Source organism: Salmo salar, chromosome ssa20 (assembly GCF_905237065.1).
Source record: "Salmo salar chromosome ssa20, Ssal_v3.1, whole genome shotgun sequence".
In the NCBI taxonomy this organism is placed as follows: Eukaryota; Metazoa; Chordata; class Actinopteri; order Salmoniformes; family Salmonidae; genus Salmo; species Salmo salar.
Genome location: NC_059461.1, coordinates 42,835,938 through 42,856,403, shown reverse-complemented (window position 1 = coordinate 42,856,403; position 20,466 = coordinate 42,835,938). Strand labels below are relative to the sequence as shown.

The 20,466-nt window shown below is 43.6% G+C and overlaps 1 protein-coding gene across 3 annotated transcripts in view; it reads left to right on the top strand.

The window, feature by feature from the left end:
- The window catches only part of LOC106580633 (protein IWS1 homolog), a 38,091-nt gene that overhangs the window by 1,678 nt on the left and 15,947 nt on the right, over positions 1-20,466 (top strand). For all 3 annotated transcript variants that reach the window (XM_014161894.2, XM_014161897.2, XM_014161895.2), the window contains exons 3-9: positions 3,517-4,432; positions 10,241-10,303; positions 10,661-10,862; positions 12,910-12,967; positions 14,797-14,912; positions 15,019-15,169; positions 15,253-15,335. In XM_014161894.2, coding sequence (XP_014017369.2) covers positions 3,517-4,432; positions 10,241-10,303; positions 10,661-10,862; positions 12,910-12,967; positions 14,797-14,912; positions 15,019-15,169; positions 15,253-15,335 — 1,589 coding nt within the window. The remainder of the gene's footprint in view (positions 1-3,516; positions 4,433-10,240; positions 10,304-10,660; positions 10,863-12,909; positions 12,968-14,796; positions 14,913-15,018; positions 15,170-15,252; positions 15,336-20,466) is intronic.

Here is a 20,466-nt window from a genome sequence, read left to right as displayed (position 1 = left end):
CAATCTCAATTGGGTTGAGGTCATGTGATTGTGGATGCCAGGTCATCTGATGCTGCACCCCATTAGTCTTCTTCTTGGTCAAATAGCCCTTACACAGCCTGGAGGTGTGTTTCAAAATCAAATTTTATTGGTCACATACACATGGTTAGCAGATGTTATTGTGAGTGTAGCGAAAAGCTTGTGCTTCTAAGTTCTGACAGTGCAGCAATATCTAACATGTAATCTAACAATTCCACAACTACCTAATACACACATATTAAAGGAATGGAATAAGAATATATACATATAAATATATGGATGAGCAATGACAGACCGGCATAGGCAAGAAGCAATAGATGGTATAAAATACAGTATATACATATGAGATGAGTAATGCAAGATATGTAGACATTATTAAAGTGACTAGTGATCCATTTATTGAAGTGGCCAATGATTTCGAGTCTGTATGTAGGCAGCAGCCTTTCTGTGTCAATGATGGCTGTTTAACAGTCTGATGCCCTTGATAGAAGCTGTTTTTCAGTCTCTCGGTCCCAGCTTTGATGCATCTGTACTGACCTCGCCTTCTGAACGGTAGCGGGGTGGCTTGGGTGGTGTTGTCCTTGATCTTTTTGGCCTTGCTGTGACATCGGATGCTGTAGGTGTCCTGGAGGACAGATAGTTTGCTCCCGGTGATGCGTTGTGCAGACCGCACCACCCTCTGGCGAGCCTTGCGGTTGTGGACGGTGCAGTTGCTGTACCAGGCGGTAATGCAGCCTGACAGGATGCTCTCTATTGTGCATCTGTAAAAGTGTGTGAGGGTTTTAGGTGAAAAGCCAAATTTCCATAGCCTTCTGAGGTTGAAGAGGTGCTGTTGCGCCTTCACCACACTGTCTGTGTGGGTGGATCATTTCAGTTTGTCCGTGATGTGTACGCCGAGGAACTAAAAACGTTCCACCTTCTCCACGGCTGTCCCGTCGATGTGGATAGTGGGGTGCTCCCTTTGCTGTTTCCTGAAGTCATGATCATCTCCTTTGTTTATTTGACATTGAGTTTGAGGTTGTTTTGCTGACACCACACTCCGATTGCCCTCACCTCCTCCCTGTAGGCTGTCACGTCATTGTTGGTAATCAAGCCTACTACTGTTGTGTCATCTGCAAACTTGATGATTGAGTTGGAGGCGTGCATGGCCACGCAGTCATGGGTGAACAGGGAATACAGGAGGGGGCTGAGCACGCACCCTTGTGGGGCCACAGTGTTGAGGAAGTGGAGATGTTGTTTCCTACCTTCACCACCTGGGGGCGGCCCGTCAGGAAGTCCTGGACCTGTTGAAAAACAAATGACAGTCCAGTAAGCGCAAACCAGATGGGATGGCGTATCGCTGCAGAATGCTGTTGTAGCCATGCTGGTTAAATGTGCCTTGAATTCTAAATAAATCGCTGACAGTGTCACCAGCAAAGCACCCCACACCACCACCTCCATGCTTCACAGTAGGAACCACACGTGTACATCATCCGTTCACCTTCTCTGCGTCTCACAAATACACAACGGTTGGAACCAAAAATCTCTTTTTAGCTAGGCACACCTGTTAATTAAAATGCATTCCAGGTGACTACCTCATGAAGCTGGTTGTGGGAATGTGCAAAGCTGTCATTAACCTCTTACATCTAGACGTTCCGCTAGCGGAACACCTGCTCCAATATCCAATGATAGGCGTGGCGCGAATTACAAATTCCTCAAAAATACAAAAACTTCAATTTTTCAAACGTATGACTATTTCACAGCATTTTAAAGATAAGACTCTCCTTTATCTAACCACACTGTCCGATTTCAAAAAGGCTTTACAGCGAAAGCAAAACATTAGATTATGTCAGCAGAGTACCCAGCCAGAAATAATCAGACACCCATTTTTCAAGCTAGCATATAATGTCAAAAAAAACAAAACCACAGCTAAATGCAGCACTAACCTTTGATCTTCATCAGATGACACACCTAGGACATTATGTTATACAATACATGCATGTTTTGTTCAATCAAGTTCATATTTATATCAAAAACCAGCTTTTTACATTAGCATGTGACGTTCAGAACTAGCATACCCCCCCGCAAACCTCCGGTGAATTTACTAAATTACTCACGATAAACGTTCACAAAAAACATAACAATTATTTTAAGAATTATAGATACAGAACTCGTTTGTGCAATCGAGGTGTCCGATTTTAAAATAGCTTTTCGGTGAAAGCACATTTTGCAATATTCTGAGTAGATAGCCCAGCCATCACGGCTAGCTATTTAGACACCCACCAAGTTTAGCCCTGACCAAACTCCGATTTACTATTAGAGAAGTTTGATTACCTTTGTTGTTCTTCGTCAGAATGCACTCCCAGGACTGCTACTTCAATAACAAATGTTGGTTTGGTTCAAAATAATCCATTGTTATATCCAAATAGCGGCGTTTTGTTCGTGCGTTCAAGACACTATCCGAAGTGTAAATAAGGGTCACGAGCACGACGCATTTCGTGACAAAAGATTTCTAAATATTCCATTACCGTCCTTCGAAGCATGTCAACCGCTGTTTAAAATCAATTTTTATGCCATTTTTCTCGTAAAAAAGCGATAATATTCCGACCGGGAAAGCGTGTATACGTACAAAGAGAGAGAAAATAAAAGCATGGGATCCCCTGCGTACGAGCCTGAGTCTCACAGTACTGTGACCAGCCACTATCCAAACGCGCTACTTTTTTTCAGCCAGAGCCTGCAAAGCCACGATTCAGCTTTTTGCCGCCTTCTGAGAGCCATGGGAGCCGTAGGAAGTGTCACGTAACAGCAGAGATCCTCTGTAATGGATAGAGATAATCAAGAAGGGCAAGAAATTGTCAGACAGGGCACTTCCTGCATGGAATCTTCTCAGGTTTTGGCCTGCCAAATGAGTTCTGTTATACTCACAGACACCATTCAAACAGTTTTAGAAACTTTGGAGTGTTTTCTATCCAAAGCTAATAATTATATGCATATTCTAGTTTCTGGGCAGGAGTAATAATCAGATTAAATCGGGTATGTTTTTTTATCCGGCCGTGAAAATACTGCCCCCTAGCCATAACAGGTTTTAATGCAAAGGGTGGCTACTTGAAGAATCTCACATTTTTTTGGTTATTACATGATTCCATATGTGTTATTTCATAGTTTTGATGTCTTCACTATTATTCTACAATGTAGAAAATAGTAAAAATAAACAAAAACCCTTGAATGAGTAGGTATGTCCAAACCATTGACTGGTACTGTAATATCCCACGGCTCTATGCTGACCTTTTTTTGTAAGGAAAAATGTAGGCTCACACAGAAATTTAGGAGCACAATGAAAAATGAGGCAATAAAGCTATAATCCTTAATTTTTCTAGGGGCACTAAATAAAAATGTCAGGTCGAACAGCAAAATATTTAGGAACATATGCAAGTAAAATGGTCACGCTGTAGAGCCTTGTATCCATTCCTAACCATAGACTTATAAAGCGTTTTATATTTCAATTGTTTTTTTATTCAGGATGAGAATAATGATGGTGAGGGAGCTGCTCGGGCCATGGAGACAAACGGCGTGGCCAGCGGGTCAGACAACAAGGGCCCCAAGGGGGCGGACAGTGACTCTGACGGGGAGGCTCGTAGGCCTGCAGACAGCGATAACGAGGAGTACCCGCCCAAACGCGGAGGCAGCGCCTCCGACATAGAGGAGTCCCCGCCCAAACGCGGAGGCAGCGTCTCCGACATAGAGGAGTCCACGCCCAAACGCGGAGGCAGCGTCTCCGACATAGAGGAGTCCCCGCCCAAACGCGGAGGCAGCGTCTCCGACATAGAGGAGGGCCCGCCCAAACGCGGAGGCAGCGTCTCCGACATAGAGGAGTCCCCGCCCAAACGCGGAGGCAGCGTCTCCGACATAGAGGAGGGCCCGCCCAAACGCGGAGGCAGCGTCTCCGACATAGAGGAGTCCCCGCCCAAACGCGGAGGCAGCGCCTCCGACATGGAGGAGTCCCCGCCCAAACGCGGAGGCAGCGCCTCCGACATGGAGGAGTCCCCGCCCAAACGCGGAGGCAGCGCCTCCGACATGGAGGAGTCCCCGCCCAAACGCAGAGGCAGCACCTCTGACATGGAGGAGAAAGAAACTAAACGGGATGCAGTCGGGAGCGACTCTGAGACCGAGAATCATCCCCCATCCCCAGCCCGGAGCAGACACTCGACTGCACGCAGTGACTCTGAGATTGAGGCGCCCAAACACAAAGCGCAGATAGAGTCTGATGGAGAGGAGGGCGGCAAGAATAAAGGGAAGTGGAAGGCTGTAATGCACTCCGAAAGTGAGGATGAGGTGGAGGCTCGGCCAGCGAAAGCAGCTGCAGGCAGTGACCAGGAGAAGGAGAGTCCCGCAAAACAGGTGGTGGAAGTTAGTGAGGATGACGACGAGATGCCAAGTAAGTGCAATTTACATCAGAGTTGACTCTTGATACGTGCACAATCTACTGATCCCTATTCAAATATGTTTTCTATTCACTTGCTCTAGATATCGACATGCTCTGGTTTAGTACATACATTCATACTACAACACTTCCATGTTATTGTTTAAACCAGTGGTTCCCAAACTTTTTATAGTCCCGTACCCCTTCCAACATTCAACTTCCAGCTGCGTACCAGGGTCTGCGCACTCTCAAATGTTGTTTTTTGCCATCATTGTAAGCCTGCGTAACACACAGTATAGGTTACATTTATTAAACATGAGAATGAGTGTGAGTTTTTGTCACAATGCGGCTCGTGGGAAGTGACAAAGAGCCCTTAAAGGACCAGGGCACGAATAATAATATAATCATAATCAATCATTTTGCTCATTTATTTAGCCATCTTACTTATAAAACCTTATTTGTTCAAGAAAAATTGTTAACCACAGGTAAATGAGAAGGGTGAAAGGATGCACATAACTCTGCAATGTTGGGTTGTATTGGAGAGTCTCAGTCTTAAATCATTTTCCACACAGTCTGTGCCTGTATTTAGTTTTCATGTTTCATGCGAGTGAGGGCCGAGAATCCACTCTCACATAGGTACGTGGTTGCACGCATTGCCAAGGCAGGATACTCTGAGCGCAGCCCTATCCAGAAATCTGGCAGTTGCTTCTGATTTAAATTCAATTTTCACAGAACTGCTTGTTGCAATTTCGATGAGGCTCTCTTGTTCAGATATCGGTAAGTGGACTGGAGGCAGGGCATGAAAGGGACAACGAATCCAGTTGTATTTGTCGTCCGTTTCGGGAGTGAAATCAAATTTTATTAGTCACATGCGCCGAATACAACAGGTGTAGACCTTACAGTGAAATGCTTATTTACGAGCCCTTAACCAACAATGCAATTTCAAAATGATACAGATAAGAGATAAAAGTAACAGCAGTGAAATAACAATAGTGAGACTTTTTATACAAGGGAGTACCGATACAGAGTCAATGTGCGGGGGCACCAGTTAGTTGAGGGAATATGTACATGTAGGTAGAGTAATTAAAGTGACTATGCATAGATGACAACAGAGAGTAGCAGTGGTGTAAAGAGGGGGTGAGGGGGGCACTGCAAATAGTCTGGGTAGCCATTTGACTAGAGGTTTAGGAGTCTTATGGCTTGAGGGTAGAAACTGTTTAGAAGCCTCTTGGACCTAGACTTGGTGCTCCGGTACTGCTTGCCGTGCAGTAGCAGAGAGAACAGTCTATGACTAGGGTGGCTGGAGTCTTTGATAATTTTTAGGACCTTTCTCTGGCACTGCCTGATATAGAGGTCCTGGATGGCAGGAAGCTTTGCCTCAGTGATGTACTGGACCGTTCGCACTACCCTCTGTAGTTTCTTGCGGTCGGAGGCTGAGCAGTTGCTATACCAGGCAGTGATGCAACCAGTCAGGATGCTCTCTATGGTGCAGCTCATAGAACCTTTTGAGGATCTGAGGACCCATGCCAAATCTTTTCAGTCTCCTGAGGGGGAATAGGTTTTGTCGTGCCCTCTTCACGACGGTCTTGATGTGTTTGGACCATGTTAGTTTGTTGGTGATGTGGACACCAAGGAACTTGAAGCTCTCAACCTGCTCCATTACAGCCCCGTCAATGAGAATGGGGGCGTGCTCGGTCCTTTTTCCTGTAGTCCACAATCTTCTCTTTTGTCTTGATCACGTTGAGAGGGAGGTTGTTGTCCTGGCACCACACTGCCAGGTCTCTGACCACCTCCCTATAGGATGTCTCGTCGTTGTCGGTGATCAGGTCTACCACTGTTGTCATTGGCAAATGTAATGATGGTGTTGGAGTCGTGCATGGCCGTGCAGTCATGAGTGAATGGGGAGTACATTTTTTACATTTACATTTTAGTCATTTAGCAGACGCTCTTATCCAGGGCGACTTACAGTAGTGAATGCATACATTTCATACATTTATTTATTTCTTCTCTGTACTGGAGGGGACTGAGCACGCACCCCTGAGGGGCCCCTGTGTTGAGGATCAACGTGGTGGATGTGTTACCTACCCTTACCACCTGGTGGTCGGCCCGTCAGGAAGTCCAAGATCCAGTTGTAGAGGGACGTGTTTAGTCCCAGGGACCTTAGCTTATTGATGAGCTTTGGGGACACTGGTTTTGAACGCTGAGCTGTAATCAATGAATAGCGTTCTCATATAGGTGTTCCTTTTGTCCAGGTGGGAAAGGGCAGTGTGGAGTGCAATAGGGATTGCATCATCTGTGGATCTGTTGGGGCGGTTGGAGTGGGTCTAGGGTTTCTGGGATGATGATGATGTGAGCCATGACCAGCCTTTCAAGGCACTTCATGGCTACAGATGTTAGTGCTATGGGTCGGTAGTCATTTAGGCAGGTTACATTAGTGTTCTTGAGCACAGGGACTATGGTGGTCTGCTTAAAACATGTTGGTATTACAGACTGGGACAGCGAGCGGTTGAAAATGTCAGTGAAGACACTGGCCAGTTGGTCAGCGCATACTCTCAGTACACGTCCTCGTAATCCGTCTGGCCCTGCGGCCTTGTGAATGTTGACCTGTTTGAAGGTCTTACTCACATCGGCTGCGGTAAAGCGTGTTCACACAGTCTTCCGGAACAGCTGGTGCTCTCATGCATGTTTCAGTGTTATTTGCCTCGAAGCGAGCATAGAAGTAGTTTAGCTCGTCTGGTAGGCTTGTGTCACTGGGCAGCTCTCGGCTGTGCTTCCCTTTGTAGTCTGTAATGGTTTGCAAGCCCTGCCACATCCGACGAGCGTCAATGCCGTTGTAGTACGATTCGATCTTAGCCCTGTATTGACGCTTTGCCTGTTTTGATGGTTCGTCGGAGGGCATGGCGGGATTTCTTATAAGCTTCCGGCCAGGTTAGACTCCCACTCCTTGAAAGCGGCAGCTCTAGCCTTTAGCCCAGTGCGGATTCTGCCTGTAATCCATGGCTTCTGGTTGGTGTATGTACGTACAGTCACTGTGGGGACGACGTCAATGACGCCAATGACAGATGTGGTGTACACCTCAATGCCATCGGAGGAATCAGGGAACATATTCCCGTCTGTGCTAGCAAAACAGTCCTGTAGCTTAGCATCTGCTTCCTCTGACCACTTTTTTTTATTGATCTAGTTACTGGTGCTTCCTGCTTTAATTTTTGCTTGTAAGCAGGAATCGGGAGGATTAAATTATGGTCAGATTTACTAAATAGAGAGCGAGGGAGAGCTTTATATGCGTCTGTGTGTGGAGTATAGGTGGTCCAGAGCTCTTTTTCCTCTGGTTGCACATTTAACATGCTGATAGAAATTTAAAACAAGTACATGTAAAATCCCATGCGGAATGCTAACTCAATGCTAAAGAGCGCATTGCGAAAATTTTATACAGTCTCTGACCTAAACTATTTTCAGGACAGACATTCCAGCTCATAAAGTTATACAAGTACCATTTTTGAGTTACATAGTTTACTGCACGCACACAAGAAAAATTAGACCGCAAGGCCCTTGATCCAGGAGGGTGTTAAGGCAAAGCTTGATGTTGGAAGAGGCTAACCTCTTAGCTAGATAACTAACTAGCTACTAAATTAGCAAATCAAATGCACAACTGCAGAGAATGTATCACATTTTAGACAGTTAACTGGTAACCCATGGGCTTAAAGGGTACATTCACTACCCATTAAGCCCAGTCCGGACTTTATCAAATAGTCACATTTTATCAAATAGTTTTTTCTTATAAAAAAATGTAAAGTCATAAGTTCCGTCTTTCATTTTATATCCACTATTCTTAAAAAAAATTAGGGGAGTATATGTTAGAAATATTTAAACTTTGCAGGTGTTTCTGATTAATAAACAATGCCATGCTGGTGGGTGGTACCATTAAAATAAAACCCAGCCCTGAAATGAAACGTAGGCGGAAATACATTTGCTTTGACTAAAACGATTACTTATTGACTTGCATTGTTGTGCATCATCATGGGTAAGCTCTGGCCGTCGTCTTTCAGAGGATTTCTACTGCTGTGGGCATTTGGGATATGAGTTCATCGGGCCGTGGGACCCCAAACCAATTAATCTCCAGTTCACTTTTCTTTTGCTCATATTACTTCATTTCTTGCCTACATTTTTTTAGCATTTTGTGACAATTGATGTGTTCTCTCCTTCAGTGTCGAACTAAGCATGTAACTTCGTAAAGGCTGACCCCATTTAGTCGACTGGTCGATTGTTTGGTCCATAGGCTGTTGGTCGACCAAGATGTTTTTTTGTCAAGCATATCTATCCTATCCTATCTATCTATCTGCAAAAAAAGAAAAGTCCTCTCACTGTCAACTGCGTTTATTTTCGGCAAACTTAACATGTGTAAATATTTGAATGAACATAAGATTCAACAACTGAGACATTAACTGAACAAGTTCCACAGACATGTTACTAACAGAAATGGAGTAATGTGCCCCTGAACAAAGGGGGGGGGGGGGGGGTCAAAATCAAAAGTAACAGTCCGTATCTGGTGTGGCCGCCAGCTGCATTAAGTACTGGAGTGCATCTCCTCCTCATGGACTGCACCACATTTGCCAGTTCTTGCTGTGAGAGGCACCAAGGCACCTGCAAGTTCCTGGACATTTCTGGGGGGAATGGCCCTAGCCCTCACCCTCCGATCCAACAGGTCCCAGACGTGCTCAATGGGATTGAGATCCGGGCTCTTCGCTGGCCATGGCAGAACACTGACATTCCTGTCTTGCAGGAAATCACGCAGAGAACGAGCAGTATGGCTGGTGGCATTGTCATGCTGGAGGGTCATGTCAGGATGAGCCTACGGGAAGGGTACCACATGAGGGAGGAGGATGTCTTCCCTGTAACGCACAGCGTTGAGATTGTCTGCAATGACAACAAGCTCAGTCCGATGATGCTGTGACACACCGCCCCAGACCATGATGGACCCTCCACCTCCAAATCGATCCCGCTCCAGAGTACAGGCCTTGGTGTAACGCTCATTTGTTAGACGATAAACGCGTATCCGACCATCACCCATGGTGAGACAAAACCGCGACTCATCAGTGAAGAGCACTTTTTGCCAGTCTTGTCTGGTCCAGCGACAATGGGTTTGTGCCCATAGGCGACGTTGTTGCCGGTGGTGTCTGGTGAGGACCTGCCTTACAACAGGCCCTGCCTTACAACTCAGTCCAGCCTCTCTCAGCCTATTGCAGAGTCTGAGCACTGATGGAGGGATTGTGCGTTCCTGGTGTAACTCGGGCAGTTGTTGTTGCCATCCTGTACCTGTCCCGCAGGTGTGATGTTCAGATGTACCGATCCTGTGCAGGTGTTGTTAAACGTGGTCTGCCACTGCGAGGACTATCAGCTGCCCGTCCTGTCTCCCTGTAGCACTGTCTTAGGCATCTCAGTCCTCATGCCTCCTTGCAGGATGTCTAAGGCAGATGAGCAGGGACCCTGGGCATCTTTCTTTTAGTGTTTTTCAGAGTCCGTAGAAAGGCCTCTTTAGTGTCCTAAGTTTTTATAACTGTGACCTTAATTGCCTACCGTCTGTAAGCTGTTAGTGTCTTAACAACCGTTCCACAGGTGCATGTTCATTAATTATGGTTCATTGAACAAGCATGGGAAACAGTGTTTAAACCATTTACAATGAAGATCTGTGAAGTTATTTGGATTTTTACAAATTATCTTTGAAAGACAGGGTCCTGAAAAAGGGACGTTTCTTTTTCTGCTGAGTTTAACGCCATGTATCTGTTGGTATGTTAATGTGATTTTGATATCTATGTACTGTTACAGTGAAGAGGAAGAAAGCCATCCTGTCAGACAGTGAAGGTGAGGAGGGGAAGGCTGACGAACCAGGTAATATGACAGACCGGCAGCTGGGCATGTGCAGTTGGGTGGCTCTAGTCAAAAGTAATGTACTGTATGGGGAATAGGTTGCCATTTATGAGGCACACCTTATCTTGAAGTCTATGATGGTTAGCTAGTGTGTGGTGATTAAGTCTGCATCTTAAATTACCCCCTATTTCTTCATAGTGTACACTACACTGTAGTGTGTTAGGTCTGTGATTTTTAGTGACATGCTCTGTTGGCTGGGTCTCACTTGTAAGAGTGGTCTTACCACCTCAATTGGACTTCATGGTTAAATCATGTAAAATAGTTTTGGTCAGAGCCGTGGGGCTGAGGATGATAATGATGGTGACTACTCTTCCTCAGTGGTGAAGAAGAGCCGCGCTTTGTCTGACGATGACAACTCCGACAGTGACGCAGGCTCGGAGGCGCCTGACAAAACCATGGCCAAATTGCGGGAACTGGGCTCAGAAAGCGAAGACGAGGATGATGGACAGAAGGTGGAAGGAGGGAAGAAGGACGAGAAAACACTGTTTGGTAGCGACAGCGATTCAGGCGATGAGGAAGAGTAAGTATTCCGATCCCCCTCTCCGCCACACACACTCCTTTTTAGTTTGAGTTATGATTTTCCTTACACAAATGACAATTTTGTTTACTTTCGTTTTTATGCGCTTTGAGATTCTTTCTGTAAGGAAAGTAGTAGTAGTATTTTTATTGTGGAACTTGACATAAATCCAATCAAATGCTTCGTAAACAACAGGTGTAGACTAACAGTGAAATGGTTACTTATGGGTCCCTTTCCAACAATACAGAGTTACAGATAGATTGCAAAAAATGATATTGAAATAGTGACACAAGGAATAAATACTTAGTGAATAACAATGAGTAAAAATAACAGTTACAAGTACCGAGTCAATGTGCTGGGGTATGAAGTAGCTATGTACAGTGCATTTGGAAAGTATTCAGACCCCTTGACATTTTCCACATTTTGTTACGTTACAGCCTTTTTCTAAAATGGATGAACGTTTTTTTCCCCTCATCAATCAACACACAATGCCCCAAAGCAAAAACAGTTAAAAAAAAAAAATACAAAAATACAACTGAAATATCACGTTTACATAACTATTCAGACCCTTTACTCAGTACTTTGTTGAAGCACCTTTGGGAGCTATTACAGCCTCAAGTCTTCTTGGGTATGATGCTACAAGCTTGGCACAACTCTATTTGAGGAGTTTATCCCATTCTTCTCTGCAGATCCTCTCAAGCTCTGTCAGGTTGGATGGGGAGCATCGCTGCACAGATATTTTTAGGTTTTTCCAGAGATGTTCGAACAGGTTCAAGTCCTGGCTGTGGCTGGGCCACTCGAGGACTTTGAGACATGTCCCCAAGCCACTCCTGTGTAGTCTTGGCTGTGTGCTTAAGGTCGTTGTCCTATTGGAAGGTGAACCTTCGCCTCAATCTGAGGTCCTGAGCGCTCTGGAGCAGGTTTTCATCAAGGATCTCACTGTACTTTGCTCCGTTCATCTTTCCCTCGATCCTGACTAGTCCCCCAGTCCCTGCCGCTGAAAAACATCCCCACAGCATGATGCTGCCGCCACCATGCTTCACCGGAGGGATGGTGCCAGGTTTCCTCCTGATGTGACGGTTGGCATTCTGGCCGAAGAGTTCAATGTTGGTTTCACCAGACCAGATAATTTTGTTTCTCATGGTCTGAGAGTCCTTTAGGTGCCTTTTGCCAAAAACTCCAAGCAGGCCTTCTCCCCCGATTATTCAGTTTGGATGGGCGGCCAGCTCTTGGAAGAGGCTTGGTGGTTCCAAACTTCTTCAATTTAATGCTCTGGCACCCCAATGGTGGAACAAGCTCCCTCACGACGCCAGGACAGCGGAGTCAATCACCACCTTCCGGAGACACCTGAAACCCCACCTCTTCAAGGAATACCTGGGATAGGATAAAGTAATCCTTCTAACCCCCCCCTTAAAAGATTTAGATGCACTATTGTAAAGTGGTTGTTCCACTGGATATTATAGGTGAATGCACCAATTTGTAAGTCGCTCTGGATAAGAGCGTCTGCTAAATGACTAAAATGTAAATGTAAAATGTAATAATGATGGAGGCCACTGTGTTCTTGGGGACCTTCAATGCTGCAGACATTTTTCGGTACCCTTCCTCAGATCTGTGACACAATCCTGTCTCGGAGCTCTACGGACAATTCCTTCGACCTCATGGCTTGGTTTCTGCTCTTACATGCACTGTCAACTGTGGGATCTTATATAGACAGGTGTGCCTTTCCAAATCATTTCCAATAAATTGAATTTTCCAACGGTGGACACCAATCAAGTTGTAGAAACACCTCAAGGATGATCAATGGAAACAGGATGCACCTGAACTCAATTTTAAGAATCATAGCAAAGGGTCTGAATACTGTTTTTGCGTAGTCATTATGGGATATTATGTGTAGAATGATGAGGAAAAAATGTATTTAATCCATTTTAGAATAAGGCTGTAACGTAACAAATTGTGGAAAAACTGAAGGTCTGAATACTTTCCGAATTCACTGTATGTACTGAAAGGATGTGTGTGTTGTAGTCAGTATGGTATGTTCTCTTTCGTATAGGAAAATGATTGCAGACATTTTTGGTGACTCTGGCGATGAAGAGGGGGAAGAGTTTACGGTGAGTTGTACAAATCAAATTTTATTCGACACATGCTTCGTGAACAACAGTGAAATGCTTACTTACGGGATCTTCACAAAAATGCAGAGAAAGAAAATAGAGAAATAATAACAAAGTAATAATACATACACAGTAACGATAACTTTGCTATATACACGTGGTACCAGTACCAAGTCTGAGCAGGGGTATGAGGTAGATCCAGTGCCTTCAGAAAGTAGTCAAAGTCCTTGACTTTTTCCACTTTTTGTTGTTACAAAATGGGATTAAAATGGATTTTTTTTTTTTTTTTATCCACACAAAATACTATGACAAAGTGAAAGAAATGATATATTTTTAAAAAATATTGATAAATAAAACACATATACAGTATCTTGATTAGATACATGTCAGAATCACCTTTGGTAGGGATTAAAGCTGAGTCTTTTGGGTAAGTCTCTTAGAGCTTTGCACACCTGGATTGTACAATATTAGCTTTTTTTTTACTCTTATTGTTGATCATTGCTAGACAGCCATTTTCAAGCCTTACCATAGATTTTCAAGCCAATTAAAGTCAAAACGGTAACTATACCACTCAGGAACATTTGTCATCTTGGTAAGCAACTCCAGTGTATATTTGGCCTTGTGCTTTAGGTTATTGTCCTGCTGAAAGGTGAATTTGTCTCCCAGTGTCTGTTGGAAAGCAGACTGAACCATTTTTTTATTTTTTTTATTTTTGCCTGTGCTTAGCTCTATTACGTTTCATTTCATCCCCCCCCAAAAAACTCCCTAGTCCTTGCCGATGAAGAGCATACCCATAACATGACGCAGCCACCACCATGCTTGAAAGTATGAAGATTGGTACTCAGTGATGATAGATTTCCCCCCAAAATAATGCTTTGTATTCAGGACAAAAAGTGAATTTCTTTGCTATATTTTTTGCAGTATTACTGCCTTAGTGCAAACAAGTTTTCGAATATTTTTATTCTGTACAGGCTTCCTTTTCACTCTGTCATTTAGGTTAGTATTGTGGAGTAACTACAATGTTGTTGATCCATCCTCAATTTTATTCCTATCACAGCCATTAAACTCTTTGTAGTGACTGGGTGTATTCATACACCATTCAAAGCATCATTTATAACTGACATGCACTGTCAACTGTGGGACCTTTTTATATAAAAAGGTGTACCTTTCCAAATCCAATTCATAGAATTTACCACAGGTGGACACCAATGAAGTTGTAGAAACATCTCAAGGATGATCAACGGAAACGGGATGCACCTGAGTAAAAAGGGTCTGAATATTTATGTGAATAAGGTATTTCTGTTTTTAGTTAATAAATGTGCAAAAGTGTATTAAAAGTTTTTGCTTTGTCTTTATGGGGTATTGTGTGTAGATTGAGTTTTATTTGAATCCGTTTTAGAATAGGCTGTAATGTAACAAAATGTGGAAAAAGTGAAGTGGTCTGAATACTTTCCCGACTGCACTCTAAGTTTGGTTGAAGATTGGAGCAAGCCCATTAAAAACACTTAGAATTAATTTGTTGCCAGCCTGGGGTCATGCACTCAAAATAAAACATATTTACCCTAGAACCTTTATTATTCAGTAACATCAAATACCGCCATAACGTCAAAAATTTGAAACACACAGTGAAAAGGTCAAACTACCATATCCAGTCCTTTCAGATCTGTGAACACCAAGGGTCGGTTTCCCCAATCATAGATCAAGCTTAATGTGTCTGGGAAACCGCCCCCAAAGGTTTAGGGACTCTCGGGGAATTGTCTAGACACCGAAACTATACCGCATCTGATTCCCTTTCCCTATGGCTGACATTGTTGTTTCTGCACCAATAGGGTTTCAATCAGGAGGATCTGGAGGGGGATAAGAGACAATCTCAGGCCTCTGCAAAGAAAGCAATGGCAGATGACTCTGATTCTGATGAGGGCGTGGACAGGGGTGGTGGCCAAGAGTGAGTATCTCATGTATCTCTGTCAATGTTTTCAATCAGTCGATTTCCACTTGCCACTATACTTTCATTCTATAGTGGAGGCATGGCTGACTCTGTTTCTATTCAGCACCAGTTTCATGTCGGACTTTGACGTAATGCTGGCTCGTAAGAAGGCCCAGAGCGGGAAGCGACGACGGAACCGCGATGGGGGAACATTCATCAGTGATGCTGATGATGTGGTCAGCGCTATGATCACCAAGATGACAGAAGCCGCAGAGGTGATGTTCAGGCCCCAAAATGTGTATTCTGTCATAGGTCTTCACAATGCTGGTGTGGGTGTACCATTCTATGTGATTTACAGGAGGACAGAACACTGAACGCTCAGAAGAAGCCAGCGTTAAAAAAGCTGACCCTCCTCCCCACTGTAGTTATGCACCTGAAAAAGTGAGTCCATCCATGGCTCTCAATACTACCACAAGCCTAGTCTATAGACACTGAGTGTCAAAAACATTAGGAACACCTGCTCTTTCCACGACAGACTGACCAGGTGAAAGCTATGATCCCTTATGGATGTCACTTGTTAAGTCCGCTTCAATCTGTAGATCAGGGGTTCTTAAACTTTTTCACCCTGGAACCCAAATGAGAAATTCTCATCATTTCCTGGGACCCAAGCTTAGGAACGTATGAAACTATACGTAAATATTTGTACATTTCATTGCCCTTATGCCTAAAACAAATGCAATATAGACAAAAACGAATAACAATGAAATTAAATAGCCATATCAATAGCTAATCATGTTTATTTTCCCCCATTAAAAACTCTTACATATCTGTCTAGGTTGGAACTGTTGCTGTTAAAATTCAATAACTAATTTTCATTCTGATCTGGAAGAAACTGATTGAGCACATCACACAGATGCATAACAGAACTGACACGCAGGCTTTTTGATAGTGCATCCCTAAGTATATGATCAGACCTACTGTACATCTTACTGTAGAAATTATTGTTGAAAGAAAGTCTAGGTTGGAGCTGTTGCTGTTAAAATAGAAGTCATTTTTATTCTGAACTGGAATAAACTGATTGATCCAGGCTGTATCACATCCAGACGTGATTGGGAGTCCCATAGGCGGCGCACAATTATCCCAGCGTCGACCAGGTTTGGCCGGGGTAGGCCGTCATTGTAAATAAGAATTTGTTCTTAACTGACTTGCCTAGTTAAATAAAGGTTCAATTAAAAAAAGAAAAGCATTCACACAGATGTAGACCAGGAAAAAACACACACACACACAGTCCTTATGAGAGATGTGTGGCTGGTTGAAGTTTTCAACAAGCAGGTCTATTCTGGAATCAGTTTTTGACAGTACAACACAGAGATGCTCAGCATTGAGACTGTTTCTGTACTTGTTTTTTAAGTAATCCAGAGTTGAGAACCCTGACTGACATGGGCATGTGGTGCCAAACTAGACCAGAACATCTACTGCTTTCTCAGGCAGGAGACCGCGTCCTGCTGTAGATGTGCAACCCAGAACTGTGTGTGTGTGTTTGTCTCAAAAAGTACCTTGCTTCAATCAGTTTATTCCAATTCAAAATAAAAATGATGACTTGTATTTTAACAGCAACGGTTCCAACCTAGACTTGTTTTCAACAATAATTTGTACAGTAAGCTGTACGGTAGGCATGATAATTTTTCATCTTAATCTGTACTGTTACTTAGGGTTGCAGTATATAGCTAGCTTGCTTTGGCTAACATTAGCTATTAGCTGTGTACAAGGCCAGGGGATTGTTTGAAAGAGAAACTCACATATACTACTATGAGATAGTACTCCCTTATTTCTGCTTATCACCTGTTTATAAAATGACAAGAATGTCTTGCTAGCTGACTTACTTTTTCACTATCGAAGCACTGTTTCCTGAAGCATTCTGCCCTGTTTTGAAATAATTCCCTGGGTATACCGTCACGCTGTGGATGTTTGGTCATGACGTGTCGTTATATGAATTTGTTCGTTTTGATTGCCTCATTACTAAGCACTTCCCCGAACAAAACACATTGAGGGAGCTTCTTGTTATTTCTCAAAGTTTGTATGAAAGGGGGAGAAACTCATCGGTGTATTGGCTTTTCATGACGATTGAGCTCAGTCAGAACTTGTGCTAGCATCAGACCATTTGACAGCGGTGGGAATGACAAGTCAGTGGCTGACAGCGCATCTTCTGCTGCTGAACGACAGCACTGCATTGTGTGTCGCGGAGTGCTCTTCAAGAAAACTGCAGAAAAAAGATCAGGTAAACCGCAAAGCACACGGGCGTCTCCCTATCGCGCAGCTGCCAAACTGAGCAGAGACCGCAGTTGCACTTGGCCAAATCAATTCCAATAATTCATTAAATAATTATACATTTACTCTGACACATCGCGACCCCGCCCCCATTAACATACTTTAAGAAAGGCTAGTGTAGTTGAAGGGGAGGAGACGACAGGTTAAACAATGATTTTTAAGCCTTGAGACAATTGAGACATGGATTGTGTATGTGTGCCATTGAGGTTGAATGGGCAAGACAAAATATTAAAGTGCCTTTGAACGGGTTATGGTAGTATGTCCCAGGCGCACCTGCTTGAGTGTGTCAAGAACTGCAATGCTGCTGTGTTTTTCATGCTCAACAGTTTCCCATTGGTGTCAAGACTAGCCCACCACCCAAAGGACATCCAGCTTTTGATACCTTGTAGAGTCCATTCCCAGACGAATTGAGGCTGTTCTGAGGGGAAAGGGGGCGTGCAACTCAATATTTGGAAGGTGTTCTTAATGTTTTGTACACGCTGTGTGTGTGTGTATTACAGGAGGTTCGTGGCACCTTTTAATTAGGGAGGACGGGCTCGTGGTAATGGCTGCAGCGGACTGAGTAGAATACTATCAAGTACATCAAAAGCGTAGTTTGATGCCATTCCAGCCATTATTATGAGCCGTCCTCCCCCCTCAGCAGCCTCCACTGGTGTGTACAGTACCAGTCAAAAGTTTGGACACATCTACTCATTCAAGGGTTTTTCTTTATTTTGTACATTGTAGAATAATAATAAAGACAAACTATGAAATGACACATGGAATCATGTACTAACCAAAAAAGTGTTTAAAAAATCAAAATATATTTGGTTTTAGGTTCTTCAAAGAAGCCACCCTTTGCCTTGATGACAGCTTTGCACACTTGGTATTCTCTCAACCAGCTTCATGAGGAACGCTTCAACAGTCTTGGAGTTCCCTCATGCTGAGCACTTGTTGGCTGCTTTTCTTTCACTCTGCGGTCCAACTCATCCCAAACCATCACAATAGGGTTGAGGTCAGGTGATTGTGGAGGCCAGGTCATCTGATGCAGCACTCCATCACTCTCCTTGGTCAAATAGCCCTTACGCAGCCTGGAGGTGTGTTGGGTCATTGTCCTGTTGACGAACAAATGATAGTCTCACTAATCGCACACCAGATGGGATGGCATATCGCTGCAGAATGCTGTGGTAGCTATGCTGGTTAAGTGTGTCTTGAAATGAGTCACTGACAGTGTCACCAGCAAAGCACCATCACACCTCTTCCTCCATGCTTTATGGTGGGAACCACATGTGCAGAGATCATCCGTTCACCTACTCTACGTCTCACAAAGACACGGCGGTTGGAACCAAAAATCTCAAATTTGGACTCATTTCCACCGGTCTAAGGTCCATTGCTTGTGTTTCTTGACCCAAGCAAGTCTCTTCTTCTTATTGGTGTCTTTTAGTAGTGGTTTCTTTGCAACAATTCGACCACGTTAACTCGAATGAACTTATTCTCTGGAGCAGAGGTAACTCTGGATCTTCCTTTCCTGTGGCGGTCCTCATGCGAGCCAGTTTCATCATAGAGCTTGGTTTTTAAAACTGTTCTTGCAGAAAATTTCAAAGGTCTTGACATTTTTCAGATTGACTGACCAAGTCTTTAAGTAATGATGGACTGTTGTTTCTCTTTGCTTATTTGGACTGATCTTGCCATAATGTGGACTTGGTCTTTTACCATATAGGGTTATCTTCTGTATACCACCCCTACCTTGTCACAACACAACTGATAGGCTCAAATGCATTAAGAAGTAAAGAAATTCCACAAATTAACTTTTAACAAGGCACACCTGTTAATTGAAATCCATTCCAGGTGACTACCTCATGAAGCTGGTTGAGAGAATGAAAAGAGTGTGCAAAGCTGTCATCAAGGCGAAGGGTGGCTACTTGAAGAATCTCAAATATAAAATATATTTTGATTTGTGTAACACTTTCTTGGTTACTACATGATTCCATATACCTGTTTCATAGTTTTGATGACTTCACTATTCTTCAATGTAGAAAATAGTAAAAAAATAAAAGAACCCCTTGAATGAGTAGGTGTCTGAACTTTTGACTGGTGGTGTGTGTGTGTGTGTGTGTATACACGTACAAAGCATTTGGAAAGTATTCAAACCCCTTGACTTTTTCCACATTTTGTTACGTGAGAGCCTTATTCTAAAATTGATTACATTTTTTTTTTCTTCTCATAAATCTACACACGATACCCCATGATGACAAAGCAAAAACAGGGTTTTTAGAAATATTTGCAAATGTTTTCAAAATAAAAAATAAGTATTCAGACCCTTAACTCAGTACTTTGTTGAAGAACCTTTTGGCAGTGATTACAGCCTCGAGTCTTCTTGGGTAAGATGCTACAAGCTTGGCACAACTGGATTTGGGGAGTTTCTCCCGTTCTTCTCTACAGATCCTTTCAAGCTCTGTCAGGTTGGATGGGGAGCGTCGCTGCACAGCTATTTTCAGATCTCTCCAGAGATGTTCGATCAGGTTCAAGTCCTGCCTCTGGCTCGGCCACTCAAGGACATTCTGAGACTTGTCCCGAAGCCACTCCTGCATTGTCTTGGCTGTGTGCTTAGGGATGTTGTCCTGTAGGAAGGTGAACCTTCGCCCCAGTCTGAGGTCCTGAGCGCTCTGGAGCAGGTTTTTATCAAAGATCGCTCTACTTTGCTCTGTTCATCCTTCCCTCCATCCTGACTAGTCTCCCAGTCCCTGCCGCTGAAAAACATCCTCACAGCATGATGCAGCCACCTTTGCTTCATTGTAAGGATGGTGCCAGGTTTCATCCAGACATGACGCATGTCATTCACAATCCTGTCTCGGAGCTCAACGGACAATTCCTTCGACCTCATGGCTTGGTTTTTGCTCTGACCTGCACTGTCAACTGTGGGACCTTTTTATATAGACAGGTGTGTGCCTTTCCAAATCATGTCCAATCAATTGAATTTACCACATGTGGACTCCAATCAAGTTGTGGAAACATCACAAGAATGATCAATGGAAACAGGATGCATCTGAGCTCAACTTCGATTCTCATAACAAAGGTTCTGAAAACGTATTTACATACGTTTTCAGACCCTTTGTTATGAGTATTATAGGTATTTCTGTTTTTTATTTAATGTGCAAAGATTTCCCCAAAAATGTTTTTGCCTTGGCATTATGTGTAGGTTTCTGAGATGATTTAATACATTTTTGAATAATGTTGTAATGTAACAAAATGTGGGAAAAGTCAA